Below are 18953 nucleotides of genomic sequence, written 5' to 3' on the forward strand. Positions count from 1 at the left end.
TACACACTACAATTAAATCTATACAGAAACATAAAACGTACACAGCAATTGTAATTTGAGTTTAGGCCTATATACAAATTATCTTTACACAGTAAGTACAACAGTATATGGATAACAATCATTTATGCAACAAAACCGTGTAAAAAGCAATGTTTTGTAATTCAAGTAATAATTAGGCTTATGTATAACTTCAATGCATTCTAGCTGAGATCATTGCGTTTTCTGATGTGCGGCACGAATGCTATTGATAGTGGACAGCGGGTACTGGTCGGAATTTTGTTCCAAGACTTTTAGGACATATTCATCGCAATTCGTGATAGTGAAGCGGTGCTTAAAAACTAAAAAAATATATGTCTTGTATCAATTAAATGATTTAAAGCCTACAGGAAATGCTGAAGAGTAACACATACCTTGAATAGTTGCACCAATCGCAAAGTCGCTGGGACCGTAGAAGTCAGGATTTTCAACAGACGAATTCGGTTTTGATATTCGAGTTGCCTCTAAAAACTTTCCTCCAATTATACCGGAGTTGCGTTGTGGAGGTTCAAAGATGCTTACCATATCATCTGATAAGCGATACGATATAATGAAACGGCGGTTGCGTTCATCTGGACGTTCGGACTCCTAAAAGTTACATAAAAATTAAAAACAAAACAAACCCCACACTCAAGGATAGGAAGCATAACAAGAATGAGTGATAAAAACAACGAATTTAGCATACATAATTATATTTATTTCTTAAATTAAACGATTTCGAGAAATAGGAATAAGCATGTTTCATTTACCATCATTGCCTCATATCGTAGTATTTTATGATCATTTTCCAACATCTTGATGAAGTCTTTCTTCGGTGGCTGAGGTACTAAACTCAAACAGTTCTGCAAAGAATCCTCAAGAGATCCAAATCCATTATAAGGAGGTAGTTTCTAAAACATATTTTTGTTGATGAAATAGCAAAATTGAAAAAAATGGTCATACAAGCACTGTCCAACGTGCAAAATAGCACTTGCATTTCGTTTTAGTTAACGTTTCAATTCGTGTTAACGTAAACGCTATCTGGGTTTGGAGGCCGTGTTAACCCTTCATCGTTAAGGCCGATTTTCACGACGCGTGACGAAACTTGCCGAAGAAAACGGAACTACGCCTTTGGTCGGATGCGTTTACTTCGTCATCCGTTCGCTTTGGTCAACTTTACCCGCTAATCATTTTGCAGCGTTTGCTAAGCTTCACGAAGATAGATATTTGAGGTTTGGTGTCTTGTTATAAAGGAGGCATCTTGTTAAAATACAATATTGACCATTATATTTTTGTTTGCTTACAACCACTCGACTCATTTTAATTATGGTGCATGTGATATGTAAATTTTGCAACAACAACAATGATATTTTTAGCCTGGAAGCAAGCAACATGTATACAGTAGTTGCATAAAACAGGACCATAATTCACAAACTAAGATTAATTCCACATAGTCATTTGAGATAGATTTATCTCCTTATTTATTCTTTAGATTTAACAGCATGTGATTGTATAGTTGTGTACGAGTAGCAGTAGATTAATACTACTGTACTTATAGTTACAGTAGGCCTATATGCTATAATACCAGTACCGGAAAGTATCCATATGGGGTTATCGCCACCGGTAACTACAGGCTAGTTTTACACTGCCGTCAAGTAACCTTAACCTATCACGTACTCGTCACTACGTTTCAGTACTTAGCTAACAGTAGCCTATCAATTAAATCTGGTCTGTAGTTTACATATGCGATAGGGCGGATAGGCCTATAGTAGCTTTTTTTGCAAAAAAATCATTTAATGGATAATTCAAAAATAATGATAAGCTTGAAAAAATGCTGTACAAAAAAGGTATTTCAAGAATAAGGAAGACAAAACGTTTAACAACCTTAAGTATTTATTAATTAATTATTTGTCTGGTATCTATTATACTGGTAAGCAAACGATTCATACCATGCGTCGTCATACCTTTGACAGTGTGAACGCAGAATATTATTTAACTTCGCCTTTTTTAGCATTCTTGTAAATCAGGCAAAAGCGCCTAAACTGGCTTTTATAGCAACACTGCAGTAAAAACCCTGCAATTGCACAACCCTTAGGGGTTCCTTTTCGTTTTTCCCTAATCATTGATTGTTTTTGAGCGTTAGTAGTATGCAATATGGGGTGCTGGCACAATTTGGGATTGTAAGGTTTTGAACCGGTACAGTTTGGGATTTTTAGGTCATGTGACTTTAAATGGTTAAATGAGTTCAAATTAGGTCACGTGACTTTTAAAGGGTGCTAGCACAATTTAGGAATTTAAGGTCACGTGACTTTAAAAGGTTAAGTGAGTTAAAATTAGGTCACGTGACTTTTAAGGGGTGCTAGCAAAATTTAAGATTTGAGGTCATGTGATTTTTGAGTGGGTGCTAGCACATAGAATTTTAAATTTTTAAAAAGGGTTATTATGATATTTAAAAAATGTTAGGAATCTCATCTGCAAGATAGTATTTCTTAAAGTAATTTTTTACCTTAATGCATAGTGTCAAACGTAACTTATAAATGTATTTCCAGAAATGTTTATTGTAATTTGATTTGATATATCACCTGCTTTTGGTTATGTATAGGCCTATAATTTTAGGCTTTCTAATCTATTACCATCATATTTTTCGTTGATATGTTTAACTTTTTTATTGTCATTGAGTAATCCATGAAAACATTCCCAGATGAAATCATGAACAAAAATACAATTTTAATCATCAGCAACAGTCATTTTGAAATATGCATCTCCAGTTAAAACACCCAATGTTGGAACTTGTGTAATAGCATGAACAATATATTATCATACTTCCAGCATGTTCTTGGTATATTGGATGACAATAAACTTCATGAATTTTAATAATAATTTCATTCCTCATGTTTTATATTATCATATATATAATTTCTTAAAGTATAAAAACAACTTAAAAAATAAAATATCTTACAATATAAAAAAGAAGAGATTAGATATGTCAGACCAGCCGACAATAAAACTGTAATTTTGAAAATACTCATAAAAATGAAGTATTAACAGATTAATCTAAAAAAATAGGAAATGTGGAGGTGTAAATACTAATAAAACTGGATTGTCATATGAAGCATTAACAGATTTAACAAATAAATTAAAAGTATTAAATGACAAAGAAATTAAAAAAGATAATCATATTTTTAAATAATCCAAATCAATCACGTATGTAAAACAATCAAAATCATTTCAGCATAAAAATGAAAATATATATGAGAATATAAAAAAGCTCACGGATGCAAAAATCCAGATGAGTGTTTTATTAATTAAGATACAAAAACTATATTTCTTATTGAAAAAAAATTTCAATAAGCAAATGGTTCAATTTGTGAAAAAATAAAACCGTCTGATTTTAAAATTTGGCAATATAATGGAACTTTTCCAAAATATAACATTATCTATATTTATTTTTTATCACAATGGTTGAAATATAATTGTAAGCGGAAATTGAATATTTAAAAATAAAAAAGTGCTAGTATTTTGGGGAAATAGTAAAACAAATAAAGATGATATTATCAATTATATTAGTAATTATGAACAATTATTTCTAAAGTCTAAAAATAACTTAAAAAATAAAATATCTTATAATATACAAAGATGAATCAATCAAACATCTTAGATAAACCAGTTACAGATATCAACACTCCTTCATTGAACCCAGTATCTTATAATTCGTATCCCCCAACTTTAAAAACACTAGCCAATAATTTAGCTTCTAAAGCTCGAAAACATATTAATACATTTGCTGACTGATTGTTGTATTGTACACCACAAGAACTTAAAGTTTCTGAAAGTATCCAAACAATTTTAAATCAATTAAAGTAAATTTATTCAAAAAACCTCTGAAAAGTTATAATCTTGTGAGATTGACATCATTTATGAAAAGTATGCATTAAAACAGCTAAATTAAACGAAGAAAACTGTAGGAGATAAAATATGATTAAACCTTAGGAAAATGAAAGGTGTGAAACCATCAATCTCTCTCAAAATGATGTTTAAAAAACAAAACAAGAAGAAAAACTGATAAAGAAATGTAAAAGTATAAAAGAAGAAGATGGATAGAAATTCTCAAAAAAATTTTAACAGTAAAACAATTGAAGTATATAATGAAAGAATGAAATTGATGACATGATAACAAAAGCAGCAAATCAATTAATAGAAAAATTTCTAACTGACTTAGTGAAGGTTCAGGGTGAATAATTAATTGATTCTACTGATGTTCATTATCTTAACAGTGCTAAACTTCTAAAGGGATCATGTCATATCGATTTACAAAAAAAGAACTTAAAAATCCTATGAAAGGTTTGATAAACACTAAGAATAATGATGATGAGTGTTTTAGATGGTGTCATTTAGCGAATGTATTTGCTGATTAGGTGAAACGTAATCGTGATAGAACAAGTCATTTCAAAAATATGTTAACACATTTAATTATGTGTCTTGGTGGTGGGCTTCAGGCACACTGATTGCATGTAGAGCTTTGTAGAACTTTTTATGTTTATGCTGTTGTGCTTTCTGATAGATATATATTCAGTTAAAAGGACTATTAGGAAAAATGAATATTATTATCTTACCTAAGATAAAATGTATATCAAAACAAATGTAATAATATCAGAAAATTAAAATCAAAGAAAAAATTAAAAATGCTTTTCAAAAGAAAACTTTATTAACACTTAAATTTATGAAAATAATGAATTACACGAACAAAATTTTCTTGGTTTAACCAACGCTCAAGTTAAACAAGTGAAAGCTGCTAAATCAAAAAGTTCTGGTGTTACTTTAACATTATCAAAATTACAAGTTTCAAGACAAGGTGGATTTTTAGGAACTCTTTTAGCATGTTTTGCAGGTAGTATTTTACCCAATTTGATAAGTGGATTGACCGATAAAGGTTTACCATTACCTGGTACAAATACAAAAGGATTAGTTCTGCCAGGTTCAAGTAAAAGGAGAAGGGGGTAAAATTCAATGCTTTAATGAATCGCAAATGATTGGAAAAGGTTTGTTACTTGGTAAAAATTCACCATTTAAAAACGTTCCAATTTTAGGTTTAATTCTATAATGTTTAATATAAAATTTATTACAAATACTCACTCAATTTAACAGAAAATCAAAAGAAAAAAATTGTTAATGCTTACAAATGTAAAACTGAAGTAAGGATAAGATTATGATACAGAAATATTCAGTCAAATAAAATTTCAACACTTAATTTAACAAATCAACAGATTAATGAAATTATAAAATTAAAAGCAGCCGGACATTGAGTTGAAATAAAGTTTAGTAAAGCACAATTACAAAAACAAGGAGGTTTCTTAAGTGATTTACTAAATTATTAAAATTTATAAAAACGAATTTCACCGTTTCTAGCTAAAAAAGTTATATCAACTCTTGGATTAGCAGCAGATTCTGGAGCTATTCAAGGAAAGTTAATGAAGCTGTACAATAAAGGAAACCTCTAAAATTCATACTAAGGATAATTAATATTTCGATAACTTTGCACTGTTTTCTCCTGATAAAATCATAAAGTATATGAGAACTACAAGCAAAAACATTATTTACAATTGTTGACAAATTCAAATCGTTAATTCAATTCTTTGTGGACACTACTGTATTTATTACATCATGGAAAGAAGTAAAGGAAGATAAGCAGACAAAGCTTTATTAAATTTTTGAGATTTTCGGGAGATTTTTCACTAATTATATGTCATAACATACAAGAGGGAAACACATTGCGTAAAAGAAAGAAGAAAAACTAAATGTGTTCCTGGAACTGAAGTAGTTTACAAAACTAAATGAAGTAAACAGATACTAAAATGTAAAAATTAAATAAATAAAGTAAATTAAATTAATGCACTAGTTTTAATATAATAAAGCATAGTTTTATCAGTAATGAGAAACAAGGCGGATTAATGAAGTTCATATTTGGTATTTGTTACAGAGGATATTTGTTACAGAGATAATAATATGAAGAAAGGGAAATTGAAATGTGATAAAGAGATGTTAGATAATCTTTCTAAAACCAACACAAAAGGTATTCGGGAATCATTTGACAAAAAACTTGTACAAGCCGCAATTGGAACGAAATAAAAATTAGAATTGGATGCAAAAATGGGATAAGGCATCATGGGAAACTGAACTAGCTAATGAGTTACATAAACCAGCAAAAAATAAATTTCTACTGTGTCGAGTTTTTGTTAAATTTATTGATGAAATTTGGGCAGTTGATTTCGGTTTAAACTCAGTGATTTAGCAAACGGCTATAGATATTTACTTATGGTAATTGATGTGTTCTCTAAGTTTAGTTGGATAGTTCCATTGAAAGATAAAAAGGTGAAAGAGTTGCTAATGCTTTTAAGAACTTATTTGTTGAAAGATTCCATAAATTTTTATGGACTGATAAGGGAAAGGAATTTTATAATAAGTACTTGGATAAACTTTTAAAACATCATAACATTAAATTATGTACAAATGAAAATGAAGAAAAGAGTTCCGTGGTTGAACAATGGAATCGAATAATTAAGACTAAAATGTGGAAGAAGTTCAAAGAGAAGAATTCTACTCAGTACTTGAAAATGTTGCCTGAAATTGTGAATGAGTAAAATAGGAGTTATCACAGGTCTATTAAAATTCCTCCTGTAGAAGCAAGCAAAAAGAAAAACAAATCCTTTGTTTTTTTTTAATTTGTATGGTGACATAAAAACAGAAAAAGCAAAACCAAATTTGGGTGATAGGTGATACTGTTCGAATATCAAAGTATCGGCGAAAAACATTTGATAAAGGTTATACACCAAATTGGATAGAAAAAGTATTTGTTACAACTAAAATTCAAAACACCAATTCTTTCACATACTTAATCAAAGATTGGAACAATGAACAGATAAAGTGTTCATTTTATGAAGAAGGATTGTTAAAAAAAAATCAAAATAAGTTTAGAATTGAAAAAGTAATTCATAAAGATAATAAAAAGAAGTTAGCTTTAGTAAAATGGAGTGAATATGACAGTTCCTTTAATAGCTTGGTTCCTTTTTCAGATTTTGAAACGGTTTTGAATCATTCAGTTTTTCAGGCAACGTTCAAACAAAAATCCAACACTGTAGTATTGGACTTGAGGACCGTATATGGATAAAACACATCAGAAAGAGAAAAGTGTGACTCGTCATAGAAAATTACGGTTGACTGAGAATCAGTTTTAACGCAATTGTTTAGCAAATTTCTTAAAGGCCATCTGTAAACTTCGACGACAGAAAGATTAAAATGTTGGAACAGTGGAAAATTTTGCATAATCTTCACAAATATACGATGTCTATCGCTTGATATATTATCAAAAGAAGATATTAAAAGGATACAAAAAGCATACGGAAGACTCAAAGTGAAAATATTTGATGAAAATGGAATTGTGATAAAGGTAAAATCAATAGAAGATGATAAAATAAAATTGATTATTCAGAAAAGTTCTTATGGTAACAATTTACTTTGAGTAAGATTTCTAACATTTTTTAAATACAATAAATCCCTTAAAAGTCAAGTTACATCAAAATCCTACATTGTGCTAGCACCCTGACCTCATAAAGTCATGTGATCTAATTTGAACTAACTTAACCCTATAAAGCAGGGGTGTGCAACCTTTTGTACAAGAGGGCCAGATCCCAACAACTGGTTGAAACCGCGGGCCACACCTTTAATTAACATACACGTAGTTAAAAGCACAAAATCAATAACAGTTTCTTTCGTTATTGGTCTTGTGACTTTATTAACTAACTGCTCAGCAATTGACATCTTTGTGAATTGCGTTCTTGCTTTGCACAAGCTAGCCGTTAGGCCCTAATCGTCTGTGTGTGACGCAACAATGCCCTAACGGTTAGGGTATTGTTGCGTCACAGACATTCAGCCAAGGTTTGATTCAGCACTGCAAGGGGATTGGAATTGATTGCACATAGCAGACTAAACTAAATTAAAACTCGTTTCGTGGGCCGCACACCGTTCAAAATTGTCACTTCTCCGCGGGCCGCATATTTTTCCTTTCCGGGCCGCATTTGGCCCGCGGGCCGCGGGTTGCACACCCCTGCTATAAAGTCATGTGGTCTCAAAATTCTAAACTGGGCCAGTTTAAATCCTCAAAATCCTAAATTGTGCCAACACCTCCATATTGCATACTACTAGTGTTATATAAGCATAGCAGGCCAGTAAATATGTGGAGACCCAAAGGGCACAGCCCATATTTGAATAAGATTGAACCTGGAGAAAATGAGTTTTATTTAGTTTTTAAACAATGTATTTACAATACTTGTTTTTAAGCCTCATGCAAAAAACTCTTTGGCTTCTTTTGTTGCCACAAGCTAGTTATGCGTCTGAGTCATAATTAATATAATATACTAATCCATGGTGAAAAACAAACGGTACAATAACATACCATTTTCGGTAATTCACTTGCTAAGCCTGAAACTGGAATAGGTTCAAAACTTGTTTGGCCGAACACTTGACGGTAGTAACTATAAAATTAAATAATAAACATAATAAATCTCGGGATAGAAAGAGAGCTCATTGTTATTTCCATTGCTAACTTTACTTTTTGGTGAAGTCGTCACAGTCATATATCAGAACTCTTCTTCCATAAATGAAAAGTGTTTTTCCAATAGCAAAATCTTGTGGATTAAACCATTCCTTCACTTCGTGGTCAGTTAGTTCCATAACAATCATTGGGAACGAAGCTGTAAAACATAAAATATTAAGAATGTATCATTCTTCTTTCGCTAAGTGTTCTCAGCTAATACAGCAATATTAATGTACTGTATAATAACATAACTATAAAACAGTTGTCAAAGGGAGAATATGTCTCCACGGACTTTGCAACAATAAAACTTGACGACGATTTCTCACTGCTCGAGCTCACTCGTCTACGGGCATATTCCATCGGTCACATTTGTTTATACGCTTAGTTTTTTACTTGTCTTGCCGTAATTAGGAAACGGATTTTACCACCAAGTCATGAACATCACAAAACGTTGGGCACAATTGCAATTAATGCACAATTAAGCTGTAATCAGTTTGTAGCTGAAAGCTTACTAGAATCACAAGATTTGGCTGTTCTGAAGCAACACAATAAAAGAATCAATAAATCTACTTCAACGTACACCATATTTAACGCCCAATAAAGATCGTTCTTAATACAGTTTATTGACATGGGTGAACCGCGGCCTCTCACTTAAACGATATTTTAACAAAGTATGTTTTGCTTACAGTGAATGTCACTTCGATTTTTCGGTAGACGTTGTCGTCGTAAAAGCACAGGAAATGGATCGTGACCATCATTAGGCTTCTGTACTTCCCGAATTTCAATGGTATCATCAACAAGAAAGTAATGTAATACATATGGTCGCATTTCTCCAAACATAGAATCACGATCATCCCACACGCAGTAAAAACGAAGCACCTGCATCCGAAACAGTGATAAAACAGGTCTACCGCACTTATAAAAAATGAAAAAATTTATGTGATAGTTATCAATTACCTTTCGGTCCAACTCAAGATATTTTTTCAATTTATCGAAGTCCGATCTCGTGGTGTACGATCGCAAAGGTTGCTTTCTACTGTCTGTGTAAGGATCTTTTGGAACTGTTTCTGGCTCATTGAGTACTAGGCCTTCACTTTCCATGAAGTTCTGTACAAAATTTACAGCAAGTAAAAATGCCATATTCATAATGACATGAAAGCTAACTAGTAAGTAATATAATTCTTTGAGAGTTGAGGATGAAAGGTTTACCAGAGGTATAGTTACAAGTTACAGCTTAGAATATGTCTGAAGGAGTGAAGATAGGAATCAGAGTTGGATCATAGCGACCAAAGGATTTTTTTGTCGATGTCATTTTCACCATTGGTATTTTCAATCGTGGTGGATGTGGTCACAGAAATAGCAAGAGCAGGTTTAAGGTAGGAAATTCTATATGTGAATGATTTGGTCGTGTTTAGTGATAATATAGAAGATTTAAGAGAGAAATTTCGAAGAAGGGGACAAGGCATTTGAGGGCATGGGAATGAAGGATGACAGCAAAAAAAGGAAGGTGATGGTTAGTGTGGAGTAGTGATGAAGAGTAAAGTAGATCCACATGAATGTGATGAGGAGTATAGTCAAACCTCTTTAATCCGAACCACTTTGTTTCGTCATAAAATGTCGGTTTCGGGGTATTCAGATTATCGGAAAGTGAAAAATCAATCAACCTTGCAAATGCAGACTACAGAGACTAAAAATTTGGTAAAGGAATTTGTTGGTGCGATGTGTAAAACGATAGTCAGTGAAGATGTAGAAACGACAGAAAAGCTACGTAATGGGATGGATAACGTAAATGAGTTCAGTTCCCCATTAGATAGGTTAATTTCTAGTGGTGGATGTGAGGCGACGGTTACAGCAAGAGAAAGGCTGAGATGGATAAAATTTACAGAACGCGAAGAGTTGTTGTTTGAAAGAAGGTATTCTTTACAGTTAAAAGGAAGTTTATGTACATGGGAGTTGCATGAGGTGAGTTATGTTATAAGTAAATTGTCTTGAGAAAACAAGGTGGAAATTTTGAGAAGAACTGAAAGGGCTATGGTTAGAGTTTTGTGTGGTATAAAGTCGAATGAGAAAAGAAAGTTAACTGAGCTAATAGATATACTTGGATTAAAAAAACAGCCAGTTGGGCAAAAGCAAGTAGTGTGAGATGGTATGGGAATTAACTAAAACTCTTGCAAAGAATTATCAAATGTAAATACCACCCAAGAACTGTTTAAATTAACACATAAAAAACGTACAAAAACAGCTTTAGTAAATTATAAGGTAGTAAAATGCTATTTAATGACTGTTGTGGTTGGAAGCATCATGATATCACCAACCATTGTAAATTTGTCGCAGTTTGTGATACGAAATGATTTTCCATAGAAAACAGCATTTATGCCAACATTTAGATCTTTCCAATGCCAGTGGTTTCCTTGGTCATCTTTTGGTAGCCTTTGCCTTTTTATCAACTTACCCTAAAATGATAAAGAAATTGAAAATTAATAATACTTCAGTATAAGCATAACATTCACATAAGTCGTACAATCTATGATTTACCTTACTATATATGTGAATAAACGTACTACAATATACATAGTTTGTGCTTTAGACAGCACCAAACAAGTTCATTTCAGGCATGGGATATGGCTACATGCACTGTGCTTGAAGTGATACACATTGACTAGCTCAGTGTTTCCCAATGTGTGAGTCGTGATCCAAAGTTAATAATTCTTCTGGGTCGCTTGTTTTTGTAAATATTTCCAAAGCAATAAAACCAAAATAGAAAAGGCCTTTCGAAGCTTATGGAGTTAAAAAAACACATATAATTGTAAAAATAAGTACATTGGCGTCTTATCGAGGAAAGATGGTGAGAGTGACGTGTGTCATACGTCGCATTATTATATTTATTACACATTATTACCTCAAACTTACATTTTGTTCAACAAAAAAGTCTCGCAGTGAAGAAGTTTTAAGCACGTGGAGATTGCAGAGTGATTTCATATAAGACAGATCAGGGCAATAACGCACAGTTGAAAACGTTATTGAAAGTTAAACTGCAAGTATTTTCCAGCAGGCAGACCTTTTACTTGCTTGATTTTAGATTGAAAGGACGATGGCAAAACGATCATAAAATGAAGGTTTTCTTAAACTTGGTGTTACTGAATTAAAACCAAACCGAAATGTATGGTATATTTGAAAGTCTCTCTGCAGAGTCCTTGAAGAAAAACAAGTTGCAACGCCACTCAGAAAAAATCATCCAAATTGTGTTAACAAGTCTGCTGAATTTTTTGAGTGCAAGTTGAAATCAATTCAAGGACAGAAAAATGTTATGCCAGCATTCACAGCAGAAAATAAATTAGCTGTCTACTCTTCATACGTTGCTTCCTACGAAATTGCAAAGCTGAAAAAAGCTCATACAATTGGCGAGGATTTGCTAATGTCAGCTATGAAAAAATTTGCTAAAATAATGATTGGTGAGAAAGAAAGTAAAAAATTGAATGCAGTCTCTTTGTCAAATAACACATGGAAAAGACACATAGTAGACATGTCTGATGATGTTCTAAAACAGATTCTATCTCAAGTGAAAGAGTCTCCAATTTATTCCATTCAATTGGATAAATCCACAGATATTGCTCATCTGCCTCAGCTTTCTGTCGTTATTCGCTACATCTACAATGCAGATGTATCAAAAGATTTGTTATTTTGTAAAGCATTAAAATTGCACACGAAGGGTAAGGATACTTTTTTAATGTCAGAATACTTTCTTTACAGTGTACTCCATTTCTTGGAAAAAATGTGCTGGAATTTGCACCGAGGTTGCAGCAGCATGTACTGACTTCAAGTCTGAAGTAGTAAAACGAATCAAAGAACAAGCACCAAGTGCTGAATGAACACACTCTTTTCTCCACAGAATAGCCCTTGCTGCAAAAAATTGATCGCAAGAACAGGCACGAAGTGTTAAAGTTTGTTGTAAAATGTGTGAATTTGATTAAAGCAAGACCGTTAAATCAACATCTATTTTCGTCTTTGGGCGCCAAAATGGATGCTGATCATAAAGCATTGCAGCTGTACACGGAAGTGTGATAGCTATCAAGGGGTCGTGTTCTGAAACGTGTTTGCGATCTGCGAGAAGAAATTGTTGACTTCCTTGAGGAAAGAGAATATTGTTGCATTAGCTAAAAAGTTTTGTCAAGAAGATTTCAATGCAAAGGTTGCTTATTTTTCCGATATATTTGACTTTCTGAACACTGAATTTGTCTATGCAAGGCGCTAGTTTACATTAATTAATCACACCACTAGAGTTGCTGCTTACTACAAAAAACTCATTCTCTGGAAAAGCTATGTGGCTCGAGATGAATATGATATGTTCCCTGAACCAACATACTATAAATGTGGCAAAGAAGTTAATATTAAGCAAACCATAATCCGACACCTGTAACCGTTTGTCCAAAAGACTGCAAAACATGACTGCAGAAGAAACAAATCGTATTACTTTTGGGTCCTTCAAAACAAATACCCAAAAGATTCTGCAAATATTCACTTTTGGGCTTCCATGAACAAAGTGTATCTGACTATTTCAAAGTTTGTAATTCAAAAACTGAATCCATTTGCGACAACCTGGCTTTGTGAGACTGGCTTTAGTGCAATGTGTGTATTGAAAACAAAGCATCGAAATCGGTTAGAAGTTGAAGCTGACCTTTGGCTGTACTTAAGTAAAGTAACACCACGATTTCAGAAACTCACTGACGGCAAACAAGCATAGTATTCTCATTAGTGTGATTATGAAGTGTTTTAATAAAAGATTTCAATACATGGCATTTTATATGTATGAATATGGTTGGGTCGCAAGATAGTACCAGTTTCATATTTTCTTCAAACTTGGGTTGCTTTGAAAAAAGGTAGGGAACCACTGGACAATTAACTTCACCTAACAAAGTTGCTGTGCACTTACTTGAGTTGAAATTTTTGCAACTAATTATTTTTTAAGAATGAAAGTTTTAAATTTGACTACGAATTTTAGTGTTTTTTGAAAAATTACTGTAATGATTTCTACAATATGTAACTGTTGTTTCCTAGCCTACTGTGATCTCTAATAAAGTCCGATAAATTACATTATAAAGGGAATTTATGGTCCAAAAATATTGCTACACTACCTGAGGCATTCCTGAATTTTCAACATGAGGCTCAACGACGGAGATGCTATCATCTTCCAAATAATAAAATACTTCCACTGGTCGAACACGATAAAACTCTTGAGGGGATTCATGCACTGTTTCTTTAAAGTACCCATAAAACTTCAAGACCTAACACAAAAAAGAACTCATATCGAAAAAGATAATTAAATACAAAAAAAACTTAAAATTATGCAGATTTGGCTGTAGCCTTTTTATAGAAGCAGTTTTTATTACATGACATGCAATAGAACATCATAAATCATCAGAAAAACTCCCTATATACGAGCTTATCTACTTAAAAAGGCAGAGACAAAAAATATATTTTATCTGGTCCCATGAAGAGACTTTCACAATTTTCAGATATACTTCAGATAACAAATCTCATAACATATAATACTTTTTTATCAAAGGCAAGATGTGCTGGAACAAACGTTTCAGGTGGTGATTGTTTTGCTTGTCCATAAGTCAAGGTTGGCATTTTGTTGGCTAATTCATCAAGATCAGACTCAGATAACTGATTAGCAGTCAACATATCACCACCAAGTCCAACCACAGGTGAATGTTGTTGAGCATAGCCATTCTTAAACTTCAGAGTGTTGCTGACATGATAACGTGTTTTCTGCAACATAAGTTTTATGTAGTTATTCATTTTAAAAGAAAAACTATTTGCATGCTGAAGTATATATGTTGAGCAAATTGTTGGCAAATATAAAGAAACAAGCATGACAATTTAATTTTACCATATGTTTAAATTTATCATCATAGAATAAACGACACAAGGTAGCTTTTTAGCAAAACACACATGTCTCAAACGGAACAATGGCTTTTAATTTTAATTCAAAACGTTATGGTATAAGAAATTATCACACAGTACTCATTTTGCAGAATAAGATATGTAACGGACAGTGCTGTAATGACTCGAGTCAAAGATCCTAAAAAACTCAATTTGACTTGAGTCACATTATGACAATATGAAGAAAAGAAGACTTTAGGTAACAAAAAGGAATATTTTTCAAAAAAAAGTTACAAATCTCTGTAAAAAGTATCAAGATACTAATTTGTAGATAGTTATGTTAACCAATTAGTTAACCAGTTTAATGACAGTTAACCAATTTAATGCAATGCGTAATAAGATCTCAAAATAGTTTTTACGTTAAAGGCATTGACTTGACCTTTACTGGATTCACAGTTAAAACTGACTCAAATTGACTAAAATCACAACTTAAATCGACTCGACTCAGAAAAAAATGAATTGGTTACAACCTTGGTAACAAGTAATCAATAAAAGCTTTTTTCTCTTAATATGGTTTTTCCTTGTTTATATATAACTTTTTTTGAAGTAAACCAAGTTTTCAAAGTTCTTCAAAAGAATTGGTGACTAATATTACCAAGTAGCTGTCACAGTTCAAACAATTGCATCGCAAATACTGTTTAAAGTTATGCTTGCTGTTATTTTCCCATGTCTTTATCCAAATTAATTTTTTTGTTCATAGTGTTGCTTGTTGTGTTGTCACAACATTCCATTGTTAACAACTTGGCAGTAATATATATTCTGCAACAGTATATTTTAGCAGCAAGGATCAATCCAGTTTTCTATTAAACAAAGAGCTCTTATATTACCATTAGGTAACCCGGATGCGTTACAAACGGTTACTATAACAATCAAATCGTAGCATAAAAAAGGGGGAAATAACAAAAAATCATCTTAATTTTTTGAAACAATTGCTTGTATCTCAACACCAATTATGATTCAAGAATTTTTACATTTGATGGCTAATATTTTTACTCATACTATAAATGCTATAATACAAAACCGAGTTGCAAGACATTGGTTAAAAACTAGGAGATAATAAAGTAAAATATATAAAAGCAGTGTTATGTTAAAACAGACCATAACAACATTCTACAACAATATCTTCAACAAATGACCTATCTTACATACAGTTGGGTCATGGAAGGAATTTCCAGGAAGAAAAGGTAAACCATCAGCTCTTGTTGTAGCCATCACATGCACAACAAATTGCTACGCAAATGCCTACAGCCTCAATTTGCAAAGTCAGTATCAATGCACATAAGATTATGTTAAAAATTTTCTATAGTAAAATAGGAAAAAAATATTTTTTATGAAAATGTGCATAGCAATGGAATCCACATTTATAAATATTTAAATTTTCATTTTACAAAAATAAACTAGGGATGCAATTACTACAAGTTATGCAAACAAGTCTTAATACTTAAGCTGTGGAAAGTAGATACAACCGTTGCAAGAACATGATTCTTGGATATGTGAAAACTTTAAAATTTGACCCTAACTGAAACTGAATTACTCTTCAAAAAGATATTTTTTTATTTGCATGTTTTTGTTATCAAATAGGTATTTTTGGTAAATATTGCTACTTGGAATCCTGTATATGCCAATAGTACCGCAAACAAAAAAATCACAAGCTGCTAATCTGGCAATTGTCATTCTAGAATTAATAACATATTACTTTCTGTGACATAATAACTACATGTCTGAAAATCCTAAAATCTACCATTAAGTTCAGGATATTTTAAAGCACTCAATGACTCATGATTGTTTTCAGTACAAAAAGCAGTAGGCTATAGCAACCAATCCACCTGTGGTAAGGGCTAAATAAAGGTTACGTCAATGAAAATGAGTCTTTTTAGTGAGCTGCTCAGCCAAGGCTTCGAATGAAGTTTCTGGCATCTGCAAAAAACATTATTAAATATCAAATTGAGTCAATCATTGTCTCAAATCAGAGTCGCAATGAGGATATGAATTGTGTAAAAAATAACATATCGTGCTGTGATAAATATATACAATATTATTCCATAATATATAATATTACTAGTTGAAGAAGCGTATTTTATACTTTGATTAAATTATCAGCTATTTATGAAAAGTTAAACGCTGTTATAAAGGTGGTTAGGTTAGCAAATTTTATCTTCAAAGTAGGCTAACAATTAAGGAAACTTTTCATATAGAGAAAGCTTTTCTTGGCACCAGTAATTAGCACATTGGTTATAGAAATACATGGCACCATATGTTATCACAGTGCCAGACTTTGAAGATTATGGGTCATTTTTCAAACATGTTAATAGTCAAAGTTCTCAGAACTGTGGTGGCATACTGTACAAGGTGCACTTCTATACTCTATTGCCAAAGTGTGGTTGCTGACATCAAGAAAATCCAAAATATAAATATTGGCTATAACCAGAAAGGTACAAATAAAAACATACAAAAATTCATTTGTTTTACTTAACATCACCATGTTTTCCATGGTTTATAAAAATTTACATATTACGCTAAGAAAATTTCGGCCTAATATACAAATGCATAACCAGATGAAATCACAATTTGAGTAGCTGGTATCTAGCACACAAAGGCATCCTGTGGTTGTGCAATTGTATATCAGACCCGAAAATTTAACATCATGTCAGAGTTTGAGATGGATAGTGAGAAGTTAAAGCTGAAAAAGAATGTATGATATCTAATTAAAACTTTACAACCAACACAAAATTTTCATTACTGAGTTCTCGCTAAGATCCAGGCCTTGGAACATTTAGCATCAAATCATGAATTTTCAAAGGGAAAGACTGTTATTGTTAAATAAAATTTTGTTTTAGTATGAAGAGCATAACTATAGAGCATAATAGGCCCTTTCCGAGTTACCGCTGCCATTTTTTTGGGTGGCAAGATTTTTTCGATTAGCTATACTTAACAAAGGAAATTGTTGACCTACTTTGATTCTTCTTCTTAAATTACAAACGTTCTGGGCATTGGATTGTAAAGATTTAATTCAGGGGAGTTGCATACGAATTCCTTACAAGGTCACCATAAGCATGGTCAGCAAAGAATGCGATGTAAAATGCGTAGGAATTTGAGTTTGAAACTCTTACTTACGTCGCAAGCTACCCTGACCACGTAACATGACTTCATATTAAACTAGTCCAGTGGGTAGGATTTAAACCACTGTAAGATAAGAACTAGGCAATATATTTTCACATTTTTTTTGTCGTGTAAAGAAATTCATATGCAACTCACCTGAACGAAATCTTTACAAATCATTGACCAGAACGGTTGTACTTTAAAAAAGCATCAAAGTGGGTCGGCATTTTCTATTGTTAAGTATAAGCGATCGAAAAAATCTTGCCAACCAGTCAGTAACTCGAAAAAGGTCTATATCAGGGGCGGGCGACATACGGCCCGCGACGGGATTTTGAGCGGCCCGCAGACAGTTTCCGGTCTTACATGATAATGTGGCCTGCGGCCACATTCTGCCGCAATCTCTGTATTGCATCACTGAATAAGTCCAAGTTTGCCAACCTGAGAAAGATGGCCATGAATCTACTTGTTCTGTTTGGGTCTATATACATTTGTGGGCAAACATTTTCGACCATGAACATTAATAAGACAAAGCTGCATTCCAATCTATTCAGGAATCCGGCCTGCCAAGTACTTCATTTTTTCATATCAGGCCCGCCGACTGAAGAAGTTGCCCGCCCCTGGTCTATATATGGTCAGCATCGATCAGTTTGAGAAAAAAATATTTATGTCATAAAGAGAGCAAATGGTATTTTGTAACCACACTGGAAATTACGCATTGTGCGTTTGTTCGACTGATTTATCGGCCGCTAATATTAATCCAATCTGCAACAAAATGTGCACATTTTGAAAAAAACTGCTCTACCTGTTATTGTTTTAAGATTTTAAGTCCGAAAAAGTCTGGTTGAGAAACGTTGCCTCAAGCTCCTAACGCAGGTTGTCACCTACAAAACTGGAACCTCAATTTGACCAACATTGACCCAATTTTGCTATTTGCGGGTTCCTATGGCTATATTGATTCCCCATACTTAACAAATGGAAGTACCGGTACGTAGGCTTAAATGCGCTGAACGCCTAGAAAATTGATTGAGCTTTCCTGACAATCTGTTACCATGACAACTGTTACTATTGACTATTTTGGTGTGGGCGGCCAGCACAGGTAATACTATGTTAAGAAAATAGACATCAGCAACAAAGTAATTTTTATTTTCAACGAATTCAATACAAAAGTTCGTCATATTACGTCAAAACTCGTTATATTTATGGAATAGTAAAAACCACAGGTTACCTTGTAGTTTTCGCCAACCTTTCTGAAATCCGAACAGTAATCCAAATCGAAATAGTACATAAATTCAATACTTGATAA

The 18953-nt window shown here is 32.7% G+C and overlaps 1 protein-coding gene across 2 annotated transcripts; it reads right to left on the reverse strand.

The window, feature by feature from the left end:
- Positions 1-32: 32 nt before the first annotated feature.
- Positions 33-18598, reverse strand: LOC143444322 (EF-hand domain-containing protein 1-like). Of its 2 annotated transcripts, XM_076943526.1 has the most exons (12): positions 18453-18598; positions 16378-16468; positions 14156-14377; positions 13738-13887; positions 10921-11058; positions 9563-9712; positions 9292-9484; positions 8621-8762; positions 8465-8543; positions 786-926; positions 411-624; positions 33-338 (listed from the first exon to the last, which is right to left on the reverse strand). In XM_076943526.1, the coding sequence occupies exons 3-12, from the start codon at positions 14288-14290 to the stop codon at positions 211-213; spliced, it is 1470 nt and encodes a 489-aa protein (XP_076799641.1). In that variant the 5' UTR covers positions 14291-14377; positions 16378-16468; positions 18453-18598; the 3' UTR covers positions 33-210. The 2 variants fall into 2 exon arrangements, with proteins under 2 accessions (XP_076799641.1, XP_076799635.1); XM_076943520.1 differs by lacking the exons at positions 16378-16468; positions 18453-18598 and adding an exon at positions 15701-15869.
- Between the last annotated feature and the right edge of the window lie 355 nt (positions 18599-18953).

Source organism: Clavelina lepadiformis, chromosome 1, assembly GCF_947623445.1.
Source record: "Clavelina lepadiformis chromosome 1, kaClaLepa1.1, whole genome shotgun sequence".
NCBI lineage: Eukaryota > Metazoa > Chordata > Ascidiacea > Aplousobranchia > Clavelinidae > Clavelina > Clavelina lepadiformis.